The sequence below is a fragment of the Alosa alosa genome, chromosome 1 (assembly GCF_017589495.1).
Source record: "Alosa alosa isolate M-15738 ecotype Scorff River chromosome 1, AALO_Geno_1.1, whole genome shotgun sequence".
NCBI lineage: Eukaryota > Metazoa > Chordata > Actinopteri > Clupeiformes > Clupeidae > Alosa > Alosa alosa.
In genome coordinates this window covers 39,730,742-39,756,677 of record NC_063189.1, presented here as the reverse complement: position 1 = coordinate 39,756,677, position 25,936 = coordinate 39,730,742, and the positions used below count along the sequence as shown (strand labels likewise).

The following is a 25,936-nucleotide window of genomic DNA, read 5'->3' as shown; positions in this document are numbered from 1 at the left end:
AGTGGTAAAACAGTGTCAAATATTTAATGTTGTACATGGTTAAGAATCCAGTTATGCTTTATAAGGTTTCATCTGTATGAGGTTTGTGTGAGTGTGTGCCTGTGTATTTGCACAAAGTTCACACCTGTGACCCAGGTGTCTCACATGTGTGAGTGGGTGTGTGTGTTTATGATTCAACCCCACACAGTTCTTTCATCTGTGTGTGTGTGTGTGCATGTGTGTTTGAGAACAGAAAAGAATATATAAAATAGCTGACCTGCACAACTTTGGTCTCTCTGTAAAAGAAGGGCGCGTGTGTGTGTGTGAGTGTCTAGTGTGTGCATCCGGTGTAACACACAGGCCAGTCATGAAACACCCATCATATTGTTCCATTAAGCCAGTCAGTGTCATTCTCCTCTCTCATCTGGTTCTGAGAACCTCTTCACACACACATTATTTCAACACCAAATTCCTGTCGACCCACAGAGAACACACACACACACACCTGAGCTTTGCCTGGAGAACCAAGATCCAATCATTCCAGTTGACCCACACACAAGCAGGTCCTCTACATGTATTTTAGGCAATAGCATGCCACAGTTATATCTTCCCCATCATTGGTCATGGTCAGTCTTATATTTGTTCTTAGGATGAACCCTTACAATGGGGTACTTTACGAAGTTCCTTTTTTGTTTGTATATGAGGCCACACAAACACACATTTGAGTCGAGTCTATCTGACTCCAGATATAACCGGTTTAAGAAAACAAACACTCAAAGGCAAATCATTGGCGAACAGGTCTTTGGAAAACTGGCTTTCCCCTTTGGACCACAAATGCTGCAAATTTACAGTAAACAATTGTAGAACAGGGTGGTGATGGGGGTGTGCTTGAGTCCACAGATCTCAAAAGAACATTGGATTGAGCAACCGAGTGTTCTCACCTTATCAACAATGGCCCCAAGCTATTCCAAACGGCACCATGCCACTGGGACCGCTTCCATGTCCCGCCACAAAGACTTGTACAAACTTAACATCTTTCTCAATGATATTTAACACCCTTGACAAAGACATGTTTCTATATCTGTATTCATTTATACACCTTGATCATTTAACCTAACACAAAAACTTTTCCCAGAATGGCTGCTTTTTTTGACAGAATGTTATATTATGTTTTATTTTATTAAACACTGCGAGTGGCCCCATGACCAGGGCTACACTGTGGCGTCAGCTATGGAGTAAGATGCTCAATCCAGTGTTCTTTGAGATCAGCAGCTTGATTGTAGAGAGTTGTGTATGTCATGCCTCATATTAGCTGATATGAGATGCACTCATATATTGAATGAATAGCACACGTCCCCAGTGTAGTGGTCAACAACACACCGATGTGTAGCTTTGGGGAATTATAGTCACAATAAGTATTAGACACAATAATTATAGACACAATAACAAATGAGAATGGATGAAGTTTCAATGTACTGTAGCACACTGCAATAGTCTTTAGCTAAACTCACGTAGCTTTGAAACAGGCTCTGCATAATAATAAGCAATGAATCACTGGCGTATGAACCCTGATTTACACCTTGTGTTTGGCACAGTTTTGGGTCTGGGCTCCAAATGTGTAGCGGAGGGCGCTCACTCGTGCCGGGACAGAGGGTCTGCAGGTGCGCTCAGGTAAAGTGCGATCGCTGTGTGCAGCTGAGAACAGCCGTGTGACGGGTCGGCACCGGATCTGGGCCAGTGGCAGGCCAGCGCTGGCTCCGCAGAGGGAGAGAGACAGGGGAGGGAGGAGGGATTCACAGGCCTGTCTTTGGTGTCTAGCTTCAGGGCCACACAAAAGTGTCAAATAAAGAGTTTAAAAAGCTGGAATAAGGCAAACACATATGTAAGGCTGTTTAAAGTCATTGCTCTGGTGAAGAGCTTAGATTCAGGTCTGTGGGTTGGAGTATGTGTGTGTTGCTAAGAAAAGTTTGCATCCTCCATGTTCTCCTCCTCCTCCTCTGTTTGTCTCCTCCTGTTATTCTCTCCATCAGCTCTCAGCCCAGGATGGCCATACCCAACAGCACCAGCATAGTAGCCAGGACCACCCTCTCCACGTTGCCATGCCCGCGCCCTTTGACCCCTCCGTTCCTGGACTGCGTGACTCGTCTGTGGTGATGGTCCCCCGCTCCCTCCATGCCCCCCTCCCTACCCTCCCCGCGTCCATCCATTCCCTCCACGTCCTCCCCCTCTGCATGGTTGCCGTGGTGACGGCCGTCATCATGGCCGCTGCTGCCGCTGCACTGCACCATGGGAGTCTGGTAGGAGGTGGCGCGTTTCTGGGGCCGGTCAGGACTGGAGCCGTCACTGGGCCGCTGGCCGTTGTAGAGCAGCAGTCGCCCCCCTCCTCTTCTTTTGCCCGCTGCCCCGCCGTGGGGACCGCTGCGGTGGCCATCGCCATCCTCCTCCAGCTCCAGATGGAAGAGCTCGTACTCGGTGTGGGGCAGCCGGACGCCCAGCGCCACACAGCCGCCGGTGGGCGTCACGTCCTGCTCCACGCCCAGACGCCATGAGCCCTGAGGTCCGCACTCGTCACCACTGAACACGTTAAGCAGGGAGGTGGTGGCCACGTCCAGAGGACGCACCCGCATGTGGTTCACTGTGTGGAGAGGAGAGAGAGAGAGAGGGAGGAGAGAGGGTAGGAGGAAGGGTGGAGTGTAGGAGTGGAGTGGAGGGTGGGAGAGGAAGAGGTTTAATCAGACTTCCAATTATGGCATCACCCCCACCCCACCCCAATGAAACACATGCTACATGACAACAGCACAGACACCCTTTCACACCCACATGCATTCCATGTAGTCCTCTGCTTCAAAACGTTCTAATTTCTACTGCATATATTACAATACAAACCATCTGCTGACCTTCCCACAACAACCCCCCCAAATAGCAGGAAACCAGGATAGAGAATCAGAGAGAGCCAGAATGGGGACGATGGGTTTAAAGGAGAGAGAAAATCAACAGACACGCAGGGAGAGGGAGACAGTAATGGTGGGAAAAAGAGAGGGTTGTGAAGGTAGGAGGAAACAGAATGAAAGACAGATGAGGGAAGGGAAGATACAGCGAGCATGAAAGGGAGAGAGGGAGAGGGGGTCAGAAGGGAGAGAAAGACAAAGGAGAGAGGGAGCGGTGAAGGTGCAGATAGATTGGAAGATGGAAGATGGAAGGAGTGAGAGGGTGACCAGAGAGAGAGAGATTGGGGGCATGAGGAGGTAGGGAAGAAAGAAGGAGAGAGATTAGAACAAGGTGAGAAGACATCAAGAAAAGAGGTAGAGAAAACTATGTGGGGATTTTTGGTCCAACGCCCAGAATGGGGAAGGGGGAGTGTGTGTGAGAGAGAGAGAGACATTTCTCTCCCTCTCTCTCTCTCTCTCTCTCTCTATGAGAAATGAATGCTGTGTGTATGCTGTATATCAATGTGAGAAGAAAAGTGTGTGTGTGTGTGTGTGTGTGTGAGAAAGAGAGAAAGAAAGAGAGTATGTGCTGCACGTGATATTGTATATGTGTGAAACTGGCCATTACATCCAAGAGGGTTAGGAATAAACTCTCAGCCTCCCAGTTGACGTAACCAAATAAATCAGCCATGTCTTTCTCCTCTCCCGTAAAAGTTTACAAAAACACTATGGGCCTTGCTTTCAAATGTTTAAGAGATGGCTTGGAAAAAGTGAGTCTCAATTTGATTTAGAGACGTAGAGTCTGAATGACCAGAGACATCAGTCTGCATTAGAAACCTGCCATTCAGACTTCATTCAGAGTGCAAACCTGCACACCTCTACCTCTCTACTCACACACCTGAGTTGATGACCTCATCTGAGCACATCCCACCACCACCCTTTCTGCCTGCCACCTTAAAGAAACACGAGGAGTCTCTCCCCCTCTCTCCTACACGCACTGCAGACAAACCTTTGAAGACGAACTCAGTGCCTCCCATGACGCGGGGGGAGGGGACGCCGTGGCTGTAGCGTCCGCGTGCGTACAGGCTGAAGGTGGGGTGTTTGCACACGGGGTCCGAGTAGTGGTAGTAGTGGCCCTCCCACGTGTTGTTGTTGTCATGAAAGATGAAGTGGCGCGTGAGGAAGAGGACCTCGGGCCGCACCTCGCAGCGCTGGGACACCCAGTGGCCGTGCAGGTTGACCGGCAGGTCCGCGCGAGGCGGCAGGATGGGTGGGTGGAGCTCGGCCGCCTGTGAGATGATACGGCAAGCAAAGCAGCTCTGGTCGTGATTCTGTTGTGGCACAAAAAACACAAATAGACACACAAATATTAGCGTTAGACAGACCTTAGCCGATAACCTCCTGGAATTTCACAAATAAAACATTCTTTTGCTCTTTGATTTTGTTTAATTCATTTCAAACATTTTTTGCTCTTTGATTTTGTTTAATTCATTTCATTCCCTTGTGGCATATGGTTTGATATTCCATCAAACTCTGCACACGATGACACAAACAGAAAAGTTGAAAAACAATCCATAATTTTCCATCTTAAGGGAAAAAAACTCAGCATCACATATTCATGACCTCAATCTAACAGGTACTGTCAAATCTGCCAGTGCTTCTCGCAGACAAAACCTCTTTGTTCACAGGAATGCTAGAGTTTGGAATCCAGACAACGTTCTGGCTTCACGTCAAATTGATCGTATAATTTATTGGCACGGGAGAAGCCAGGCACACGTGGGGGTGTGAGACACACAAACTGAGTGACGGCTGCAGGCATCCCTGTCCCGCCGGTATGGCCATAATCCCTAAACAGACGGTGCGGTGCGCCGGACAATGAATTTATTCCGCCATTCGCGTATCTCCGCTACAGTCTGGCCCAAGGGGCATGGCGGAGCACATTATGGTCTCTCCCCACCCAAACGTCTAGCAGTCCGAGACGGACACAGCGGTGCGTCACTCCTCTCGGGACTGTGGGTCAGACATGCAGAGTGCAGGGAGAGGTCATCATGCCACAAGCTCTGGATTTGTTTTTTGTAAACAAAGTTCTTTATCTAAGCGTGAAACGAGACATTTATCCAGCTGCCTTGGCCCGTTCCCATTGAGTGATATCTCCGGTGAGGAAACAGTAATGGCGTTTATGGCCTGTAATTTGCCTGGGGATTAGGGAAGGGCTGTTTTGGAAAATGCAAGAGCAAATGAAAACATGTTTAGTCAAGAGTCTATGAGCTTGTCGTTGTTAAATATATCTTCAAAAAAGGCAAAACACAATGACTGCACTGTGCTGATGTACAACACTAAATCAGTCCTGCTGTCATGGCTCATTAAGGGGCGTTCAGCTATGGGGTTGAGTGAGTGCATGGCGAGAGAGGCTCAGTCCAGGCTAAATGAGAGGCCTGACTGCTGAGGATCGCACCGGGCTCTGTGGAGCACATCTCTTAGCACTTTTTCAATTCCTCCAGATTGGAAACAAAGAGTGTGTGCGTGTGTGTGTGTGTGTGTGTGTGTGTGTGTGTGTGTGTGTGTGTGTGTGTGTGTGTGTGTGTGAGTGTGAGAGAGAGAGAGAGAGAGAGAGAGAGAGAAAGAGAAAGAGAGGATGGAGGTGGAACTTTTGTGTCAACATGTTCCCCTTTCATGCCTCTCTTGCTCCTTCTCTCCTTCTCTTGTCCACACTGCCCTGCCCTCTGTGCTCCATGGGTGCCAGATGTCCTGGTGGACCGGCGGGAGGAAGGAGGGGTTGAGGATCGGTTGAGGTGTGCATGTGTGCGATCTGAACACCTCAGACTCAGTGCTTAAAGCCAGGAAAATCTATCAGGAAAAAAAGATATCAGAATGTTTTTATGCTGTTATATGTAATGCGTTAGCGCAGTGGTTAGAGGAGCGAGATTTGACCCCAAGGATTGTTGGTTCAAATCCAGTAGTAATCATTCTGGAGGCAGCCGTGGCCTACTGGTTAGCACTTCGGACTTGTAACCGGAGGGTTGCCGGTTCGAACCCCGACCAGTAGGCACGGCTGAAGTGGCCTTGAGCAAGGCACCTACGGCACCCTCACTGCTCCCCGAGCGCTGCTGTTGTTGCAGGCAGCTCACTGCGCTGGAATTAGTGTGTGCTGAGTGTGTTTCACTAATTCACGGATTGGGATAAATGCAGAAGCAAATTTCCCTCACGGGATCAAAAGAGTATATATACTTTACTTCAATCAAATTATATTTAAAATGGGAACGTTAAGCCCTGGGTACAGCACACAGCCCTGCTCTTAACTTACACATCACATATACTCTCAACATTCACCCTCTTACTATTCACAACCTCACCATTCACCCTCTCACTAACTCACCGTTCACTCTCTTCCGACCGTCCCCACTCACCCCTTCTCACTACTCGCTCACTATTCACCCCTCAGAACTCTCTCCCACCATTCACTCTCACTGCTATTCACTCTCTCACCCTCAACACTCTCACCCTCAGTGCTCTCATCATTCACCCTCTCATGATGAGCACAACATTCACCCTTTCACTCTCACCCTCTGCACTTTCACCATTCACTCTCTCACTATTCACACTGTCATAATTCACCTGGTCATCCACTGCATGCTCACCCCCTCATCCACTCATCCCATTCACCCTCTCACCCTCCCACCTAACCCACTCTCACTGCAGTGCTCTGCTGCTCCCACACTCCTGATGAGGGCTGATGAAGTTTAAACGACCACCAGCCCTCCAGCATCCATAGTCTAATCACAACACATCACAACACACCCAAACATGCGTATAAATGATCCACCCTGCACCACACATAAACACACACACACACACACACACACACACACACGCACACATAGACACATGCACACAGATACACACACACACACACACCACACACACACACACACGCACACATAGACACATGCACACACACACACACACACACACACACCTGCGCACGCCGCGCACGCTGCACACACGCACACACCACGCCAGACACACACACACGCACACACACACACACACACACACGCACACACATATACACACACACACACACACACACATATACATACTTTTTAATCAAATCAGCTCTCAGAGTACATTAGCACTAAGAACTTCAAGGCACCATCAACCTCCAACACATACACACACACACACACACACACACACACATTTACACAGTATGCCACTACACACAATCCCAAACACACACACACACACACACACACACACAATCTTTAATTTGCAAATGTAACCAAACTAAACAGGGCACACAGTGGAAATGTAGCGCACAGCCAAACGACTGCTAACGAAGGGCACAGTCCCAGTACAAATATGCCCGCTGCTGGCGACCCACCCAGTAACCACAGATGAAGTAGTGGCCACTGCCCTCTATCTGCTGTCTATAGTACTCAAGAGTGGAGTGGCCAAAGGCCAACATAGCCCCGGGGCTATTTATTGATTCCTGTATGGCGATGCTATTAGCAGAGTGAGAGAGAGCTGCCCAAAATACGACAGTGATCAGAGAGAGCCATATGCCATTTCATTGCGTCACTGTCAATATTATGGGAAACATGGCCACACAAAGTGTGTGTGTGTGCATGCGTGTGTGCATGTGTGCGTGTGTATGTTTGTGTGTGTGTGTGTGTGTGTGTGTGTGTGTGTGTGAGTGAGAGAGAGAAAGAGCGAGAGTGTGACAGCACAAGCTGTGGGTTGGCATGTATGGATGAATCTGGAGACAGATTTTGCATGGCCACACACTCACTCACACACACACACACACACACACACACACACACACACACACACACACACACACACGCACACACACACACACACACGCACACAGTCACACACACACACACACACACACACACACACACACACACACACACACACACACACACACACACACACACACACACACACACACACACACACACACACACGATCACACACACACACACACACACACACACACACACACACACACACACACACACACACACACATTATAGTATCCTAATGGTAACACACATACACACAAATACAGTACATCATGCTTTACTCCTTCAAGTGGGAGTTTCTTCTGCACATGTTTTGCTAATTAAATACAAATAAAATAAATAAAAGAGACTCTAATACAGGCTGTGTGTGTGTGTGTGTATGTGTGTGTGTGTGTGTGTGTGTGTGTGTGTGTGGGCGTGTATAGTAAGTGTGCATGTGTGTAGTCTGACTCTGCATGCATATGGCCATGTGTGTGTGTGTGTGTGTGCATGAAAGGGTTTTTCATTTAGGAGGATTTGGGTGAAATGAAAGTTCCAGAGCTGTCTCGAATTAGAGATGCTGAGAGCTCGGGCTGAGGAGACGAGGAACGCCCTCTAATATACCACACACACACACACACATACACACACACACACACACACTCTCTCTCTCTCTCTCTCTCTCTCTCACACACACACACACACACACACACACACACACACACGACATATCTACACACACATACAGTACCTACACACAGAAACATACATACAAACTAACACACAGAGAGGCACACATGCAAATGTACACACACCTTTATATAAGTGCATAGATGTGCAAATGCAAATAAGACAGACACACATAAAGGGATGCATGCTGTATTCTTTAATTCTTTCTATTACTCTAACTGCATTGGGCCCTAAATCCTCCCCTGTGGAGGCCAGGAGAGAACCCACAGAGAACAAAGAACAGAGAACGGTCTGTTTCACGAACTACTTCATGTGCGTGAGGAGAGCACAGAAGGAGGAAAGAGAGGGTGGAGGAAGAAAGAAAGGAACAAGAGACAAGAAAGGAACAAGAAAAAAAGGAGATAAACGTAGGAAGGGGTGACACCAAGGGACAAACAGAAGAGTGATGGAAAAGGGGGCTGCAGTACAGTAATAAAACTATATCTGTCACTAAACACAAGTGTGGCGGGGTCAGTCAAATCAGTTAAGCAGCATTTGCAGCAGTTTTTGACTCAACAGAGCGCATGATAAAGTGTTTTTTTTACTTCATTGCCAATGCAAAGTCCACAGTTTGGGAGTGTGTCTGGTTACATGAGCCCCTGATAAAGGGCTGTTTTTTCAGTGCAGGGCAAAATCAATTTGAAAGAAAAATACAATTTCAATAGCTGAATGCACAATTGTGTGTGTATGTGTGTGTACAGACAGACAGACATTCCAAACAGAGATGAGAGAGAGAAAATGAGAAAAGTGGGGAACAGTGACAGACAGAGAGAGAGAGAGAGAGAAAACAGACAGAAACCTTGAGAGAGAAAGCAAAGGAGCAAAAGGGGGAGAGAGAAAGTAAGAGAGCCACAGAGAAAGAGAGGGTGAGAGGGAGAGGGAGAGACTTTCCCGATACAGCCTAGGGCATGCATGGATTGAGTGGAGGAATGCATGCTCTCTCGCAGAATAATTCATAAGGCTGCCTGATTGATTCCAAAAATTCTGGGAATACCGCTGTTGATTGCTCCCAGAGATGCTTCCTGGCCAGTCAATGTGGACCTACGTCCCTTACAGTAAATGCATTGTTTTAGCAGATGCTTTGGTCCGAAGTGGTTGACAATAAATGTGAGGTGTAGGAGGGTCTATCATTTCTGTTTACTTCCAGTCAGTCAATCATACCAGGGACAGATGTCAAGCTGCAGGAAATGACATTCTAAAAGGAAGTTCAGGAGGAATGAATTTGCCATGCTTCCCTCGTTTCACAAACACTTAATTTAAACTCAGGTCTCAGCTGCAGCTGTGACACTCCAAGGTTCCTTGGAAGAACCATATAGAAAGTATTTCTAAAAGGTTCCTTGGAAGAACTCAGACAAAATTCTAGATGGCAGCTGCCTGGCAGATCTCGCCAGGCACACCCTGTGCATTACACAAACACACACCACACACACACAAACACACACACACACACACATAGTGAGATCCAGAGCTTGTCAGAGCTGTTTATTTGTGCGGTCGATTATAGTTGAAGCTCATGGGTGAGACCTGAGTCACTTCAGAGTGCCTCCTCTATCAGATTACACACAAAGACACACACAGACACACACACACACACACACACACACACACACACACACAAGGCAACTGCTGCTCCCAACAATCACCTCTCCTGTGAGTTGGAGTATGTGTGTGTGTGTGTGTGTGTGTGTGTGTGTGTTTTCTGTATGCGTGCCTGTAAGAAGAAACTACAGTTATTCCTGCAGGAAGCATTATATGTGTATTTACACACACACTTACATGCATGCACACACACACACATAGTGTACAGATAGAGTGTTGGCGTTAGTAGCTCTGATCTGTGATTACTTCTACCTTGAATTCTACTAATGACAACCAGACTGAGACTAAAGTGGTGTGGATGAGCTGCAGGTTACTCTAACTGTTCTAACTTGTGGTTGCAATATTGTATTTGGTACCGGTATATCTGCGCTATACGGAAAGCCTTGTACCGGTAAGAATATGTGTATACACTTACCCACGCAAGACACACGCACAAACACACACACACACACACACACACACACACACACACACACACACACACACTATAAGAATAGATAAGACTTGTAATTCCCTACAGGTATACTGTAATTTCATGTGAATGTTTTGTCAAGAAACTATACTTTCCAGCAAAGCCATGGTCCCTGTTTTGGCATTGTTGTATTCAGATATAACACACACACACACACACACACACACACACAAACACAAACACACACCGTAACATCGAGAGATGAGACCTGTAATTCCCAGCAGGCATGTGGTTTTGTTTTCCTTCTAGCGGCAGACTCGAGCAGAGCAATGCGGAACAGAAACACTGACTCTCACACATAAGCTCAGGGTGTCTCTTCCTACACATACACACTGCTGCACACTCACATACGGATGACTGCACTCACTTACTCATAAACACACACACACACACACTAGGGCTGTGCCATATCTTATCACATATCATATCATGATCATTCTTCTACTGTATGTCGGAAGAATTTTTCATACTGCAATATTGACATTAGTTGAGTGATGTTTATCCATAACTTTTTAGCACAATTTGCATGTTTTTCCATTTGGAGTTTTTGCAAAGCTGTGAGCTGAACGCTACTAATACGGTATGTATGACAATATGATGTGCTAACCTTGTATTATTGTATATTGCCATTTCTCCTCAGCATATTGAGAGTTTTATAACCTTATCACCCAGCCCTAACACACACACACACACACACACACACACACACACACACACACACACAAACACACACACATCTTGCTGGATGTGGTACTGATTCAGCGCTGGTCTGGATATAGTGTAGTACTAATTGAGCACCGGACAACCTGAGTGTACCTTTTGTAAATCTCTGTCAACTCTATATCTCTCTTACTCTCTCTCTCACACACACACACACACACACACACACACACACATTAGTGTCTAACCTTGGCGTTCTGCAGTGCTGGCTGGTAGCTGGACGGCCTGTAGTACATCCTCTGGGCAGGCTCGGTGTGGATGTCGCCCAGGAAGAGCTCCTCCACCAGCTGCTCCAGGTTGTGGTGGCGGTACTGCTTCTCCAGCCTGAGCAGCTGTAGCTCGTGCATGGCAAAGTTCAGGCCGCGCGCGCACTCAGCGCCATCGCTGTTTCTCCACAGCTCGTAGCTCACGCCCGTCTCCAGACCCCGGCCCCCCAGCGCCAGCTCCACCCGCACCACCCCTCCCCCTCCTTCTCCTCCACCACCTCCTCCTTCTCCTCCACCACCTCCTCCTTCTCCTCCACCACCTCCTCCTTCTCCTCCACCACCTCCTCCTTCTCCTCCACCACCTCCTCCTTCTCCTCCACCACCTCCTCCTTCTCCTCCACCACCTCCTCCTTCTCCTCCACCACCTCCTCCTTCTCCTCCACCACCTCCTCCTTCTCCTCCACCACCTCCTCCTTCTCCTCCACCACCTCCTCCTTCTCCTCCACCACCTCCTCCTTCTCCTCCACCACCTCCTCCTTCTCCTCCACCACCTCCTCCTTCTCCTCCACCACCTCCTCCTTCTCCTCCACCACCTCCTCCTTCTCCTCCACCACCTCCTCCTTCTCCTCCACCACCTCCTCCTTCTCCTCCACCACCTCCTCCTTCTCCTCCACCACCTCCTCCTTCTCCTCCACCACCTCCTCCTTCTCCTCCACCACCTCCTCCTTCTCCTCCACCACCTCCTCCTTCTCCTCCACCACCTCCTCCTTCTCCCAGCCAGCTCCACCCGCACCACCCCTCCCCCTCCTTCTCCTCCACCACCTCCTCCTTCTCCTCCTGCCTCCTCCTCCTCCACTTCCTCGTCCAGCTCCAGCCCGGCCTCCTGCTCCTGCTCCGGTGCAGGGTCGCTGTTGGTGTTGCTGCTGCTGCTGTGGCGGCGGCGGTGGTGCTGGCAGGTGCGGCCGAGGTGCTCTGTGAGGTCCCGGGCGGCAGCCGGCGTGTGGCAGAGCAGGCGCAGGCTGTGCAGAGTGTAGTCGGCCTCGGTGCCGCCGCGCACGATCCACGAGGCCTGCCGGAGGCGCAGGCGGCCGTGCGCCACCAGTGTGTGTGTGGGCGTCGTGCAGTGGTTGTCTGCATAGTAGAACTGTTGCACATGGAAGGTGTGGTTGCCGTAGAAACGGTAGGAACGTGTCACAAACTCCGGCCCCGGACGCACCTCACAGCTGCCATAGAAATGGACAAAGAATTGATAGAAACAATAATTAAGATGATGATGGTGATGATGACGAGAAACACTGCACTACATTGATAGATATGTCACCTGTCTAACTATTTAATTTATTTGAGTCATACTTGTTATAGCCTATAGTAATTGTTATTATGAATACTGTTGTTATTCTTTTAATCGTTTCACTGTAAATTAGTGTAAATGTAAATGTAGTTACTGTAAATTGTTAATCTAAGGTTGTCGATTTGGATAAAAGTATCTGCTAAATACCATAAACACGTCTGTCTGTCTGTCAACCTGACTGACTGATTCTCTGATTATCTGTCGGTCTGTCTGTCTGTGGAGACTGACCTGGTGGAGACCCAGTGGCCCTCGATGTTGGGGGGCATCTGCACGGTGATGCGGGCCCCGTGGTGCAGGTGCTTGAGCATGTGGTGGCACTGTGTGTCCCTTGGGGGCCACCCTACCCCCTTCCCCAGGGGGGACCACCCGCCCATGCCTTTCCCCAGGGTCAGGCCACCGGAGCGCGGGTCAAATGGGTGAAGAGAGCCCTCAACACAGCCTGGGAGATCAGACACACACACACAGGTGGTTTTGTAAACTTTTCCAACACTGCCTGTGTAAGCTAAATAAGAGAAGTGTTAATCTCGTGAAAACATGTAAGCTCATCTTAAACCAAGCCCATTAGCCCATATTGTGCTGTGTTAGTTGAAGTTAGTTATACCCCATCCTACCCCCTGGCCCCCTGTCCTGCCCTTGCGTGGCTCTGCTATGGAGGGCTGTGGTGTGGAGGACATTCCTGCATTCCTGGGGTGTCATTCCTGTCAGGCAGATGGGCAGGCAGGCAGGCGCGTCTCACATAGTCCCCCTGACCACCCCCCCCCCACCCACCCCCCATCAGCACATCACACCTCTGCTCTTTGCCAGCAGCCATCACGGCACAGGAGAACAAGTCTGCCAGTTTAATCAGTACACTGCCAATTAACACACACACACATTGTGGAAAGTTACACATACTGACCCCTAGGTATACCTTTCAGTGGTGAGTAGGCCTAAACGGCTACAGACACTGACACACAATAATCTGCGCCCCCAAAAAACAAAGGAAAAATGACACAGCATTGCGGCGCCACAGCAATTCACTCTCCTATCAAACCTGTCATTTACGTCCCTATACTCGTGATGGTATTTTGAGAGCATAAACCATCTCATTGTCAGGATGACAAATCGACCGTTCTTGGCAGGCTCCCCGTGACGTCTTGAGGTCACCACATAAAATGACAAAACCTCCAACAACCAACAATGGAGGAATTTAGGGGATAAAATATCGGAAATTAAAGAATTCTACCGCTGGTGGCGACGGGAGCGGCCTCCCGCATTCCACGGCGGGATTTATAGTAGGTCTACATAATGCCAGCACATTACTGGAAGATCATCCCTGAAACGCGAAGCCACTGCCTTTAGCTTCAGAGAGATGTCCTGAGAGAAGCCAGTACGAGTCTCCATAGCCACGTGCATTAGACCTGCCACAATAGAATGTTCAATCGTTTCAAGCATGCACTGAATAGAGAGATAATCCAATATAAAAATGGTTTAGGTTTAGCCTAGCCTACTGCTCAATAATTATCTAAGAGATTTTCAGCGCACATTTAGCCGATAAAACAGAGAACTCAATTCTCTCTGAGAACAGTCAATAGCTCTCTAAATCTAGCTCAAATATATGATCTCCTAAGTCTTGCTTGCTTGTCTGACAGAAACCCAATGTCGGGACAATGTGTGGATTCCAACAGTGTGTGTCTTACGTGCCAAAAGAAATTATTACAGCCTTGTTATCTAAAGCCGATCCAGTTAGGGTGGCCAAATATTATCTGTTTCCACCTGAGGAGGAACAACGATCTCCCCCCAACAAATCGCACATAATCCTCCAGCTTCAACCGGTGTCAGTAACGGCGCACTGTTGAAAGCGGTGGCTCTCGTATCAAAGCACTGGGCGCGCACCTGCACGCACTGTTCAGTCCTATGGAAAAGAGACTGGAACCTCAGCCAAAAGTGTGGGGGATAGGAAGTGCAGCCTAGATGTCATATTTTCGGACAAGAAAACCACTTTACTACGTTAAGCTATAGTGAGACCCAGACGAGACATAGTGCCACATGGCTATACCAGTTAGACCTGCCATGTCCACATTGACCACATCTTCTAATAACAGGCACATGTCGTGTTCGCACTAGTGAAGGTTATAGCATGCGCCGTTGAGGTTAAAGAGTCAGGTCATAACCGAGGGGTATTCTGTGTGAATCGAAGCGGAATTTCCAACGTTGGGAAACTTCCCTTGCGCTCAGCTGAGGGCTCTAGAGGTGCGTTAAAGGGCAGATTACAAACCCACTCCTCTCCCCCACCGGCTGATACTCCAAACCGGAATTTAGCCATTCCAAGGATGACGAATTATCCCCGTGAGCGAAGTTAAAATGATCAGAGCGGGACATCAAATCAGCCTGACAAGAAAATAGACGACACATCTGATCGTCAACGCTACACTGCTGAAACTCACCTCACATTTTAGCAAATAAGAATAGCATCCCCATAATGAGTTTTACAGGACATGTTAGTTGCTAGTCTATATAAAATCCATTATGGAATGCCTAATATAGGCTAGGCTATTCTAATTCGTTAAATACCGTGGTAAAGTTGGTTTTATATTGGACGTTGGAAATTCGACACATTCGAAAAATCTATTTAGCACTGACTACGAGGGTCGAGTTTGTGTCAAACCGACTTTAATATGTTTAAACAAGGCCTGCCTATATTGCACAAAGCTTCTTTTGTCAAAACCCCCATCTTTTGTGCTGATAAAAAATAGTAAAACATTTATATAAAATCAAAGAGTGAGTTTTTGAAAAAAAGAAGCTTTGTGTGCTATGTAGGGCAGTTAGCTGAGTGCAGCAGATGTGTTTTGACATGGGTAGGTCAAAAGGTCAAGCCACATATAGATTTAAAGCATTTAAAGCATTTTTTTACATTAAAAAATATTTATAAAATCAAATAATGGGTTTTTGGGAAAAATAAGCTTTGTGTACTATAGAGCAGTAATCCGAGTTCACCAGATGTGTTTTGACATGGGTAGGTCAAAAGGGCAAGCTGCATAATAGATTTGAAACATTTACCATTAAAAAATTGTATAAAATCAAAGAGTAGGTTTTAGGGAAAAAGAAGCTTTGTGTACTAGAAAGGGCAGTAAGCCGAGTTCAGGAGATGTGCTTTAGTATGGGTACTGTAAGTCAAAAGGTGAAGCTGCATAATAGATTGAAATCTTTTATCAGCATAAAAATTTCATAAAATCAAAACATGGGTTTTTTTAAACAAAATAAGCTTTGTGTAATATAGGCAGGTCTTGTTTAAACATTTTAAAGTTGGTTTGACACAAACTCGACCCTCATAGTCAGTGCTAAATAGATTTTTCGAATGTGTCGAAGATCCAACGTCCATTATAAAACCAACTTATTTAATATTTCTTCTAACTCAAACTCATTGGCCTTGGCTCATTTTCTGTGAAGAACATAAAAAATAACTTGGCTGGGCCTGCTATGTGTGTGTCGGTGTGTGTATGTGTGTGTGTGTGTATGTGTCTCTGTGCATCTCTGTGTGTGTCTGTGCGTCTATGTGTGCCTGAGTAGGTGTCTGTGTGCACCTGCTATTCCCACAAAGTTACAAAATTGTTACATTTCAAGCACTTTCACCTTTTCTGATTAAGTTCCAAGAAATAAGCACCAATAATTATGAAAAATCTTGTTTCTATTTCTTTTTTTTACCTTTTTAATGGATTTTTCTCAGAAAAAACGAAAATGACCATATGATCATAAATGTGATCTCAAAGGGGTAAATGCCAACTATGAAACATACATGATGTTTATATCATTGGTAATTGAGCTAAAGTAAACATCTGTATAAGATCATAAGTCAAATCATAAGTATTTTGCATAAATTGTTATGGCTGTATTGATTTAAAAGTCTAATAATGTGGTGGGTCCAGACCCGGGAACATTGGCTGTGTAACAAAAATATGAACACCTTACAAGGGTTAAAATAAATTCTCTCTCTCTCTCTCGCACACACACACGCACGCACACACACACACATTATGCGCCTGCATCCTTAGCGCAAAGTGGCTGAGTAGGCCTATAGTTGTTGCACTGAAGTAACCTACGGGGCTGAGCTCTGCCGCGTTCCCAAGTCTGTCCTTGCGCTGCAAATCAAAGCGCCCACGGCTCCCCGAGCTCTGAGCTCCAAGCGACCGCCGAGAACATCTCCAGCTGGCGGCGGGCCATCGGTGAGCTAACGCTCTCTTGGAGCCTGGGCCAGTGTAGAACCTCCAGACGCGCCTTCTGGAGACGGAAGAAAAACCATTGCAGGGCAGGCAGCACCACTAACGACGGCGACACTCTTTCTGGAGGGGCCTCTTAAGGCTTTTACCAGATGCCCTTATAGCGGCGTAGCGCTGCCAGAAGCCTCGAGGGTCGCGCTTTGCTCCAGCTATTATCATGATTATTGCGGCGTTGATGGAGGTCAGTGCCAGTGTGCGACTAACCACCGCTGGCGCTGACGATGAGGAATGTACTTGATGATGAAGCCTTTGAATCGTTCAGTGGGTTAGAATCACGTTTATATCCTTTTTCAAACAAATCCAATTTTATGTTATTAACAACTAGGCTAAATGTCTAAGAGGGACAGATTCAATATACTTCCGCTCTGACTTGACATCCAAAGTTTGAAAAATAATAAGTGGAAGCAGCAATGGACCCCTTTTTATCAGATCCAAAACAATGCCGCCTTTGTGTCTCTCCCAATCAATCAGTCATGGCGCTGAGAGCTTGGTGTGCGCGTGTGTGTGTGTGTGTGTGTGGTATAGTGTAGGTCTGGCGTAAAGTTTTGCTGGGTTATGAGGGCAACTTTACCGCGGCCCCACGTGAGACTCTCTTCACCGGTGGTGTGGCTTCGCCGCAGAGTTCCTCAGAGATTTGCAACAGTGCCCTGACGTTCAATTTTTACTACCGCTCGGAAAGGCAGCAATAACGCGAGGCTTAATTGAACGTTGCACATTCGCCTAAACACACTGGCGAGAAAGTGGATTTCAAAATATCCTTTTTATCTACCGTCTCCCTGGCTCATTATTTGAGGTGGCGGCCAAAGACGCTGGCCCTTGTCGGCGCTGGACCAGATGGAACGGGTCAACAGACCGGCTCATCGGCCCTTCCGCTGCCGCACAACAAGAGCCGTTTGAATGAAAGTTTAAGTGGGCCAAAGTCCCACTAACATTGCTTTCATCTTTCTTGTTGCCGCCAGCCTGCGTTTTCTTCTTCTATCTCTCTGTCCAACTCTCTCTCTCTCTTTTATGAAGAACTGTAACCTATACTCCTAAATGGATGATAGTCTAAACACACATGTAATTAATTCTTTGTAGCCTAATCTTCATTCAAATTGTTATGTAGACTGTAATGGCTGCTAACACATGAGTTTACAGGGAATCAAAGCTATGACCACCACACCTTACATTTTTTAAAATAACCCACAATCATATTTAACAGCCTCTATAAAATGAAATCTCAGTAACATTTCAAGGGAAAATCATTCGGCTATAGGCCTACATACCACAAAATAGGCCTTGTTTGTGTTTAAAAAGGGTGTTGAAGATTGTTCAGCGCAATTCAAATGAAAGGTTTGCGCTTTTTAGTTTTACACTAAATTAAAGTTACACGCATATTTAAATTATCTGCTATAGCCTAATCATAATATAAAATGCCATTTCAATTAGAAATAGCCTACATAACTCTGTGCCAGCTCATTTAATTAAGTGGATCTCTTTGACAAAATGGATGTAGCCTAACTCGTAGGATCATTCAGTTATACAGGTATGCATGTGTGTAGTTGGAGACAATGCGTGAGTTCACCTGCAGAAGGGAATCATATCACCTGGCTAACGAAAAACAGGCATGCGGAAAACAGGCATGCATCTAATTAGTTGCAATTTCATGCACACATAGACTACTTTGCTTTTGAACTCTACAGTCTATACTCACGAGAGAGAACAGTGAGAAAAATCAGAGGAGCGAACGCGGCCATAGTTATGCGTGGTTGGAATGACCCTTGCAGCCCGGCTGGAATCAGGTAGTCCATGCTCGTAGTGTTGACCCGTTACATACGGTGGCGTCGCCGCCTCTGTAGATCAATTAACGAGCGCTACTTCTCTGCACACGTGATAGGAGCATCCAAAGACCAAATGCTGCTTGCTGGTGTTGCGCTGCGCGGGGTTCACATTGTTGAGAAGGTGCAAATGATAGCCGAAACAACCCAAGTTCAAGTACGACCTGCATTCCAAAACAGAGACTAACTTGCCAGCAACCTTCCCCAGTCTCTGTCACTCTTTTCGCGGTCTCTCCCGTTACAGTACGCGGTCCCTGTACACGTAGTCCACTTTAACGTGATCCAAAACTCGGCATTTGTTTTCATGCGTGCGGCAGGGAGGTTGAGAAAGTTTCTACGCCAGCCTGTGTTGTTTGCCGCTGGGTCGCACTCACTGGCGAGGGGAGGACCTGCTAGCGGAGTTTGTGAGGAGGAGCGAGGGGGTGTGGACTCAAAGCCCCACGGTAGATTTCCACTGCCGCGGCCCAATCTGAAACTCCGGCAGATGAAACTGGATCTGATTCCCGCAGTAAATGGTTACAGCCCATCGTGTTGGGGCTTGTCCTTGGATAATAGTTATTCTGTTTTGTGTCACCGGCATTTTGGCATCGTTTTAACTTAACTTAAAAGTGTACTGAAAGCATCCAAACATCAAACACTGCAGAATATCTGAACCAGAGGTCTTGAGGGTCACTAAATTAGAGTGATGGTTTTAGAGTAGGATACACCATGCAACATTGGTGCAGATCTTACAGTAATAAGCAAGTACAGCAAATGCAACTCTTTGTTTGTTAGTTGGTCAGTTCTTTCTTTATTGCTGTTTGTTTTTCACAACATATTTAGTCAAGTCTGATGGACAGAAATGTTTATTACAATCAGGTGGATCAAGTAGCTGCTCACTGTGTGTAGATCAGCTCCCAACTGCAACTGGAAATAAGCACTTGGCATATTGTGGGCACTGCAGTTGTATGTGTGTGTGCATGTGTGTGTTGGCTGTTATAGGAGAGTGTATGTTAGCAGGGTATGTACAGTATAATCAATTCTGTGTTTGTGTGATCTGTGGTGTGTGTGTGTGTGTGTGTGTGCACACAGCGATGTCGTGGTAAAATAAGAGGTAGCTAAACTATGAATTCTGTGATCACAGTGAGGTGAACTGCGCCATGCGGTATCTGATTTTTAATGATAGGCCTAGTGGAAGTTATTGTCCAGTGTTGATGAGTGTGTACATATTGTAAATGTGGACAATACAGTGTGATTTTTTAATGTAAAAAGTTGCAATTGGTGAATAAACTCTTTTGAGAGGTGGATAAACTCTATTTCTGACATTTCAGAGGTGGATAAACTGTGTTTACTTGCATTTAGCCTCCATTATGTGAGTGTGTGTGAGTGTGTGTGTGTGTGTGTGTGTGTGTGTGTGTGTGTGTGTGTGTGTGTGTGTGTGTGTGTGAGAGAGAGAGAGAGAGAGAGAGAGAGAGAGATTTGGGCATGATAGAGTTTCAAAGGTTGGCATAAGCAGGCTGTGTTTTCACTGAGTGGGATAGGCATGAGGTGCCTGGGGTTGGTGGCTGGCACTGAGCTAGCTGTGGGCTTTTGGTGGTGAGCTGGTCTTGGGCTGGTTGTGCGTTGGCAGTTAGTTGGCGTCATAGGCAGTGTTTGAGTTGATCGTGGGCTTGTTGTCCACAGGAAAAGATGTGGTAGTCAGTTTGTGTTGGGTCAGTTGACATGCTTCTGGGTCAGTGAGTTTGTTTTGGGTTAGTTGTGAGTTTGTCTTGGATTAGTTACCGTATGAGTTTGTTTTGAATGAGTTGTAAGTTGATTGCTCTCTAGAGTAATTTTTCAGAATTCAGTGGTTGCCAATGTAGTACAGTTTCTTTCTTCTCTGAAGGAAAGGAGGGGTGAAGTGAGGAAAGAGACACAGTGTATGGGGGAAGAAAGAATGAGAGAAAAACAAATGAAATCTTTAGAAATATATGAGTAAAAGACATTGAACTAGAGTGAGTGAGAGATTGTGAGAAAAAAGTGTGTGTGTGTGTGTGTGTGTGTGTGTGAGAGAGAGAGAGTGTTTGTGTAATGTATTTATGAGATAAATTGTGTGTGTGTGTGTGTGTGTGTGAGGTGGGGGGACTTGGATGTGGCTTCAAACACTGCGGTGACATCATTCAGCTCTGTTTCTTTCAAAGTGACTATTGTTCTAACAAACATCTTTCTTCAGTAAAAACAACACCAACCCTCAAAGATGGGCCTCAGCCAAGGATGCACACCCACACACCCACACACAGACACACACACACACACACACACACACACACACACACACACACACACACACACACACACACACACACACACACACAAACACACACACAGACACACACACACAAACACACACACACACACACACACACACACACACACACACACACACACACTTTCTCACTCTCTTTCGCCATCATGTTTGTTCATGTTTGCTCTCTCTCTTGCACAGACACCACACACACTCTCTTGCTAAATCCACTAGAGTGGAACTTATCGGAATTAGTGGTGGTTGGTAAGAAAACGTCAGAAGACATTCTGTAGTAAATTGGACTAAAGGGTTCCAGAACATGGCTTCAGAAACACCTTTGGGTCCAGGAACCAGGAAAGTTACAGAGAGTTTGTGAACCAGTGCATGGTTCGTCCTTCTGGCTGGAGGCTAACATAAGGCAGCCCTTCCTGACAGTTTCCCACACCAATGTGCACACACACACACACACACACACACACACACACACACACACACACACACACACACACACACACATACACACACACACACACACACACTGTAGTCGTCACACAGATAGGCACACAGTGGTTGCTGCTGATAGTACATTCTCCTGATATGAAAGGGTCTGGGAAATATCTCTTTTTTTCTCTTACTTTGCCTCACTCTCTCTCTCTCTCTCTCTCACACACACACACACACACACACACACACACACTGGGGAAGTCTCCTTGTGATGTGAGGTTTTGTTGATCTTATCAACGGAGACTCCCACACCAGACCAGCTTGATCCCACTCTCATGGAGAGAGTGAGTGTGAGAAAGATGCTCACATATGCTCACACACACACATGCACACACACGGAGAGAGTCTCTCTCTCTCCCTCTCTCACATACACACACACACACACACACACACACACACACACACACACACACACACACACATACACACACACGGAGAGAGTCTCTCTCTCTCCCTCTCTCACATACACACACACACACACACACACACACACACAGAAACACATGCACAAACATTTTTACTTTCTTTTTATCTCTCTCTTTCACATGTCCACATATTTCTGCTTACACACTCAAGCTCAGATGCACACAGTCTGCATATGCTTGTGTGTGTGTGTGTGTGACTGTGTGTGTGTGTGTGTGTGAGTGAGGGATAAAGGAAGAGAGGACAAGCACCAGCACATGTGTAAGGGTGCAGAAATGTGTAAAACTATTAGTCTCAGATGAGATCAGGAACACCTGTGTGAAAACAGAGCTGAGAGATCAAAGCACTGATGATGAGAGAGAAAGAAAGAGAGAGAAAAAGAGAGAGTGAGAGAGTGAGAGAGAGAGAGATGTGGTGTGGGGATGGCAGTAGAAGAAACTGCGAATACTGAAGTGTGTATGTGTGTGTGTGTGTGTGTGTGTGTGTGTGTGTGTGTGTGTGTGTGTGTGTGTGTGTGTGTGTGTGTGTGTATGCATGTGTGTCTTTGTGGGTGTCCCTGTGTTGTTCCTGTAATGAGTTCTCTGACCTCTCCTCCTGACCCTGTGTGTTTGACCTTTTGACCTTTGACACTCAGGAGCTTTGAGCTCGGGCATTCTCACTGTGATCCGGTTATGCCTCAAGTGTGTCCAAACACCAAGACTAACCCCACTAATGCTCACTAACACACACACACACACACACACACACACCACACACACAACCCTCACATGCACACCTCACATAGGCTACACACACATGCATGCACTCCTCTCTCTCACTACACACACACACACACACACACTCACACACACACACACACACACACACACACACACACACACACACATACATACACACACACACACACACACACACACACAGCACAATTCAGCCATTAGTTTGTCACTAATCCACACTATAAACATATATACATCAACCCATTATGTGGGTGACTCATGTGTCAGGGACTGTTTGAATGTATGTTTGGCATGATTCCCTATGTGTGCATAATTAAAAATGGGTACACAACATAAGAAAGTCCCAGGAAGTTACAAAAATACAAACATTATTTATTTTCGGACGGTAAAAACCGTCAAACAGCAATGTCAGCTTGACTTCAGTTGGTAATGACAAACAAAACAGGCCCTGTAAAACTACCTTCTCTAATAAACATTCACAAAAAAACTACCTGACCTCCTCGAAAAGAAAAATGCAGGTGAGTCTTCCGCAAGCTTCCTGCGGCGCTGCCGTGACCTATTCTGAGGTGCAAAAGTAAAACAAAATTCACCGTCCCGTCACCAGGCACTCACAAGTATTTACAAGATAATTTACCAAAAATAGGAACGAAAAAACAAAACAGCAAAGCTGTATAGATAGTTGCCCCGTATCAAATTTTAAACGCCTATGCAAAAAACAGCAGTGTCACACGTGAAAATCTGCGAGGGAATGAGCTGCAGCCATGATGGAGCGGGCGGCTTTTAAAGGCAGGTCCAACCCCCTTCGTCAGTACGGAATCAGGGACACCTGCACACAATTACAGGCAGGGACTAACATCACAAAGTTTCACTCTTCACCGGGGAACTAGACAGGGGTGCCCACTCTCCCCCTCACTATTTACAATCTTCATTGAACCCCTAGCAGCTGCCATCCGTCAGAACCCCCTCATCAAAGGTGTCCAGACTCCATATATGCATCACAAAATCAGCCTTTATGCTGACGACATTCTTCTCTTTCTTCAAGACCCCACAACATCAGTAGAAGAAACCATCAAACTCATTGACACATTCTCTAAAATTTCTGAATACTCAATCAATTGGAATAAATCTGCAGTTCTCCCATTACATCCCAACAGCTGGGATGTGACAGCCAACTCTTCACCTATCCCACTCTGCACTAACTATATCACTTACTTAGGGATAAAAGTCTCCCCCAGGCTGTCAGACTTATTTAGCCTAAATTATTCCCCTACTCACTTCAATAGATGATGACCTTCAACGCTGGAAGAACCTCCCATTATCCATCATGGGCAGAATCTCAGTAATCAAAATGACAATACTGCCCAAAATAAACTATCTATTCTCTATGATTCCAACCCAGCCCACCACCCTCTGGTTTAAGTCTCTCGATTCATTAATCACTAAATTCTACTGGAAAGATAAGACCCCAAGGATCAAACTCGCCACTCTCCAAAACCAAAAGCAATGGGAGGACTAGAGGCCCCACACTTCCAGCACTATGCCCTGGCCAACCAGCTCCACTTCATCCACAAATGGCTACACCCCACCCCTCAGACAACACCTGGTTAGACCTAGAACAAACAATCTGTAAAGAAATTAAAATCTCAGATCTCCCTTTCTGCAGTCAGTCGGTCAAAAACATCCATCCTTCAAAGCCCCAACAATTTCAGCTACTCTGACAGCCTGGTGGAGATTCTACCACATCACTGATTCACCTATAGCACCATCAATTCGCACCCCGATTTGGAATAACCCAGATTTCACCGTCAATAAAAAAAACACTTAACTTTCACACATGGATGGGAAAGGGCATCACTCACCTTCAACACATTCTTCAAGACAATAATCTGGCCTCATTTTCCTGTTTGGTCCAGAAGCACGGCATCGAGAGTAAACACTTCTTACAATACCTGCAAATTAAATCATCTATCCTAGGAAAAATTAACATCCAGACAGCTAACCTTGACATTCCCCCACCAATCTCAGAGCTGCTTAATATTCCCTCTCCCAAAAAAATACTCTCCCAAATTTACAAAATTATATCTCGTTCAGAAAAAACAATTGGCCTGCCATATCACAAATGGGAATCAGACTTATCAATTACTCCCGGTGCCGACTTCTGGACAAAAAAAAAAAAAAACATCTACCTCATGACAAAGAATAGTAATCTACAACTAATACAATACAAGGTTCTTCACAGATTCCACTTCACTGCACATAAATTGGCAAAATGGGGTTTGGCTCGATCTTTGCACTCACTGCACACAAAATAACCCAGATACATACATTCATGCGGTTTGGCATTGCACTCCAATCAACCACTTCTGGGTGAGTGTCACAAAATCTCTCTTCCATCTTTGGCTGTCACATCCCAGCATCCCTTCCTTATGCATACTTGGTGATACATCCACAGTCAATTTAAGCAACTCCGCAATAAAACACTACTGGTAGCTTGACTATCGCCAAGAAAACAATCCTCATGAACTGGAAATCTAAGAAAAAAGCTCACATCACTCATTGGAAAAACTTGTTAACAGACTATATATCATTAGAAAACCTATCAACTACAAACTTAATCAATACTCAGGATACAACCTCTCCTTGGTACCCCTTTATCACCTACTTACAGTCCTGACCCTCTTTGCCTGAGTTCCATCTCCACACGATCATAACACACTTCATCAACAGATACACATATCATCTAACACTAGGCAGGGAGGGTAGCTGGAACTATTATTGTTATTATTATTATTATTATTATTATTATTATTATTATTATTATTATTATTAGTAGTAGTAGTAGTAGTAATATAAATAGCATCCCCTTCTTTCCCTCCCCCTTTTATTTACATTCTCTGATAACTTTACTAATTTCACTCTTTCTCTCTGCCTCTCCCATCGTTATTCTGCGGGGCCCCATTGGATGGCTTGGGAGACTCGGTCCTGGGGGTCGCTGTGTGGTTTTGGCATTGGTTGGGTCCTGTGGGTTATCTATTGGCCCTGGGCCCCCGTGTGCACCCTCCTCATACGCCATGCACACGCTTTGTCCTGGAAGCACACAGCACGCTTTTACTCTCTTTTAATCGCACTACATGTTAGGTGACATACATAAACAAAAACT

General features: G+C 46.2%; 1 protein-coding gene across 1 annotated transcript; it reads right to left on the bottom strand.

Annotated features, from left to right (window-relative positions):
• Window positions 1-5: 5 nt before the first annotated feature.
• On the bottom strand, window positions 6-19,230 carry LOC125299019 (protein APCDD1-like). The gene is made up of 6 exons (XM_048250075.1): window positions 18,726-19,230; window positions 13,005-13,215; window positions 12,371-12,648; window positions 11,408-11,667; window positions 3,916-4,237; window positions 6-2,614 (listed from the first exon to the last, which is right to left on the bottom strand). The coding sequence occupies exons 1-6, from the start codon at window positions 18,820-18,822 to the stop codon at window positions 2,013-2,015; spliced, it is 1,770 nt and encodes a 589-aa protein (XP_048106032.1). The 5' UTR covers window positions 18,823-19,230; the 3' UTR covers window positions 6-2,012.
• Window positions 19,231-25,936: the final 6,706 nt, after the last annotated feature.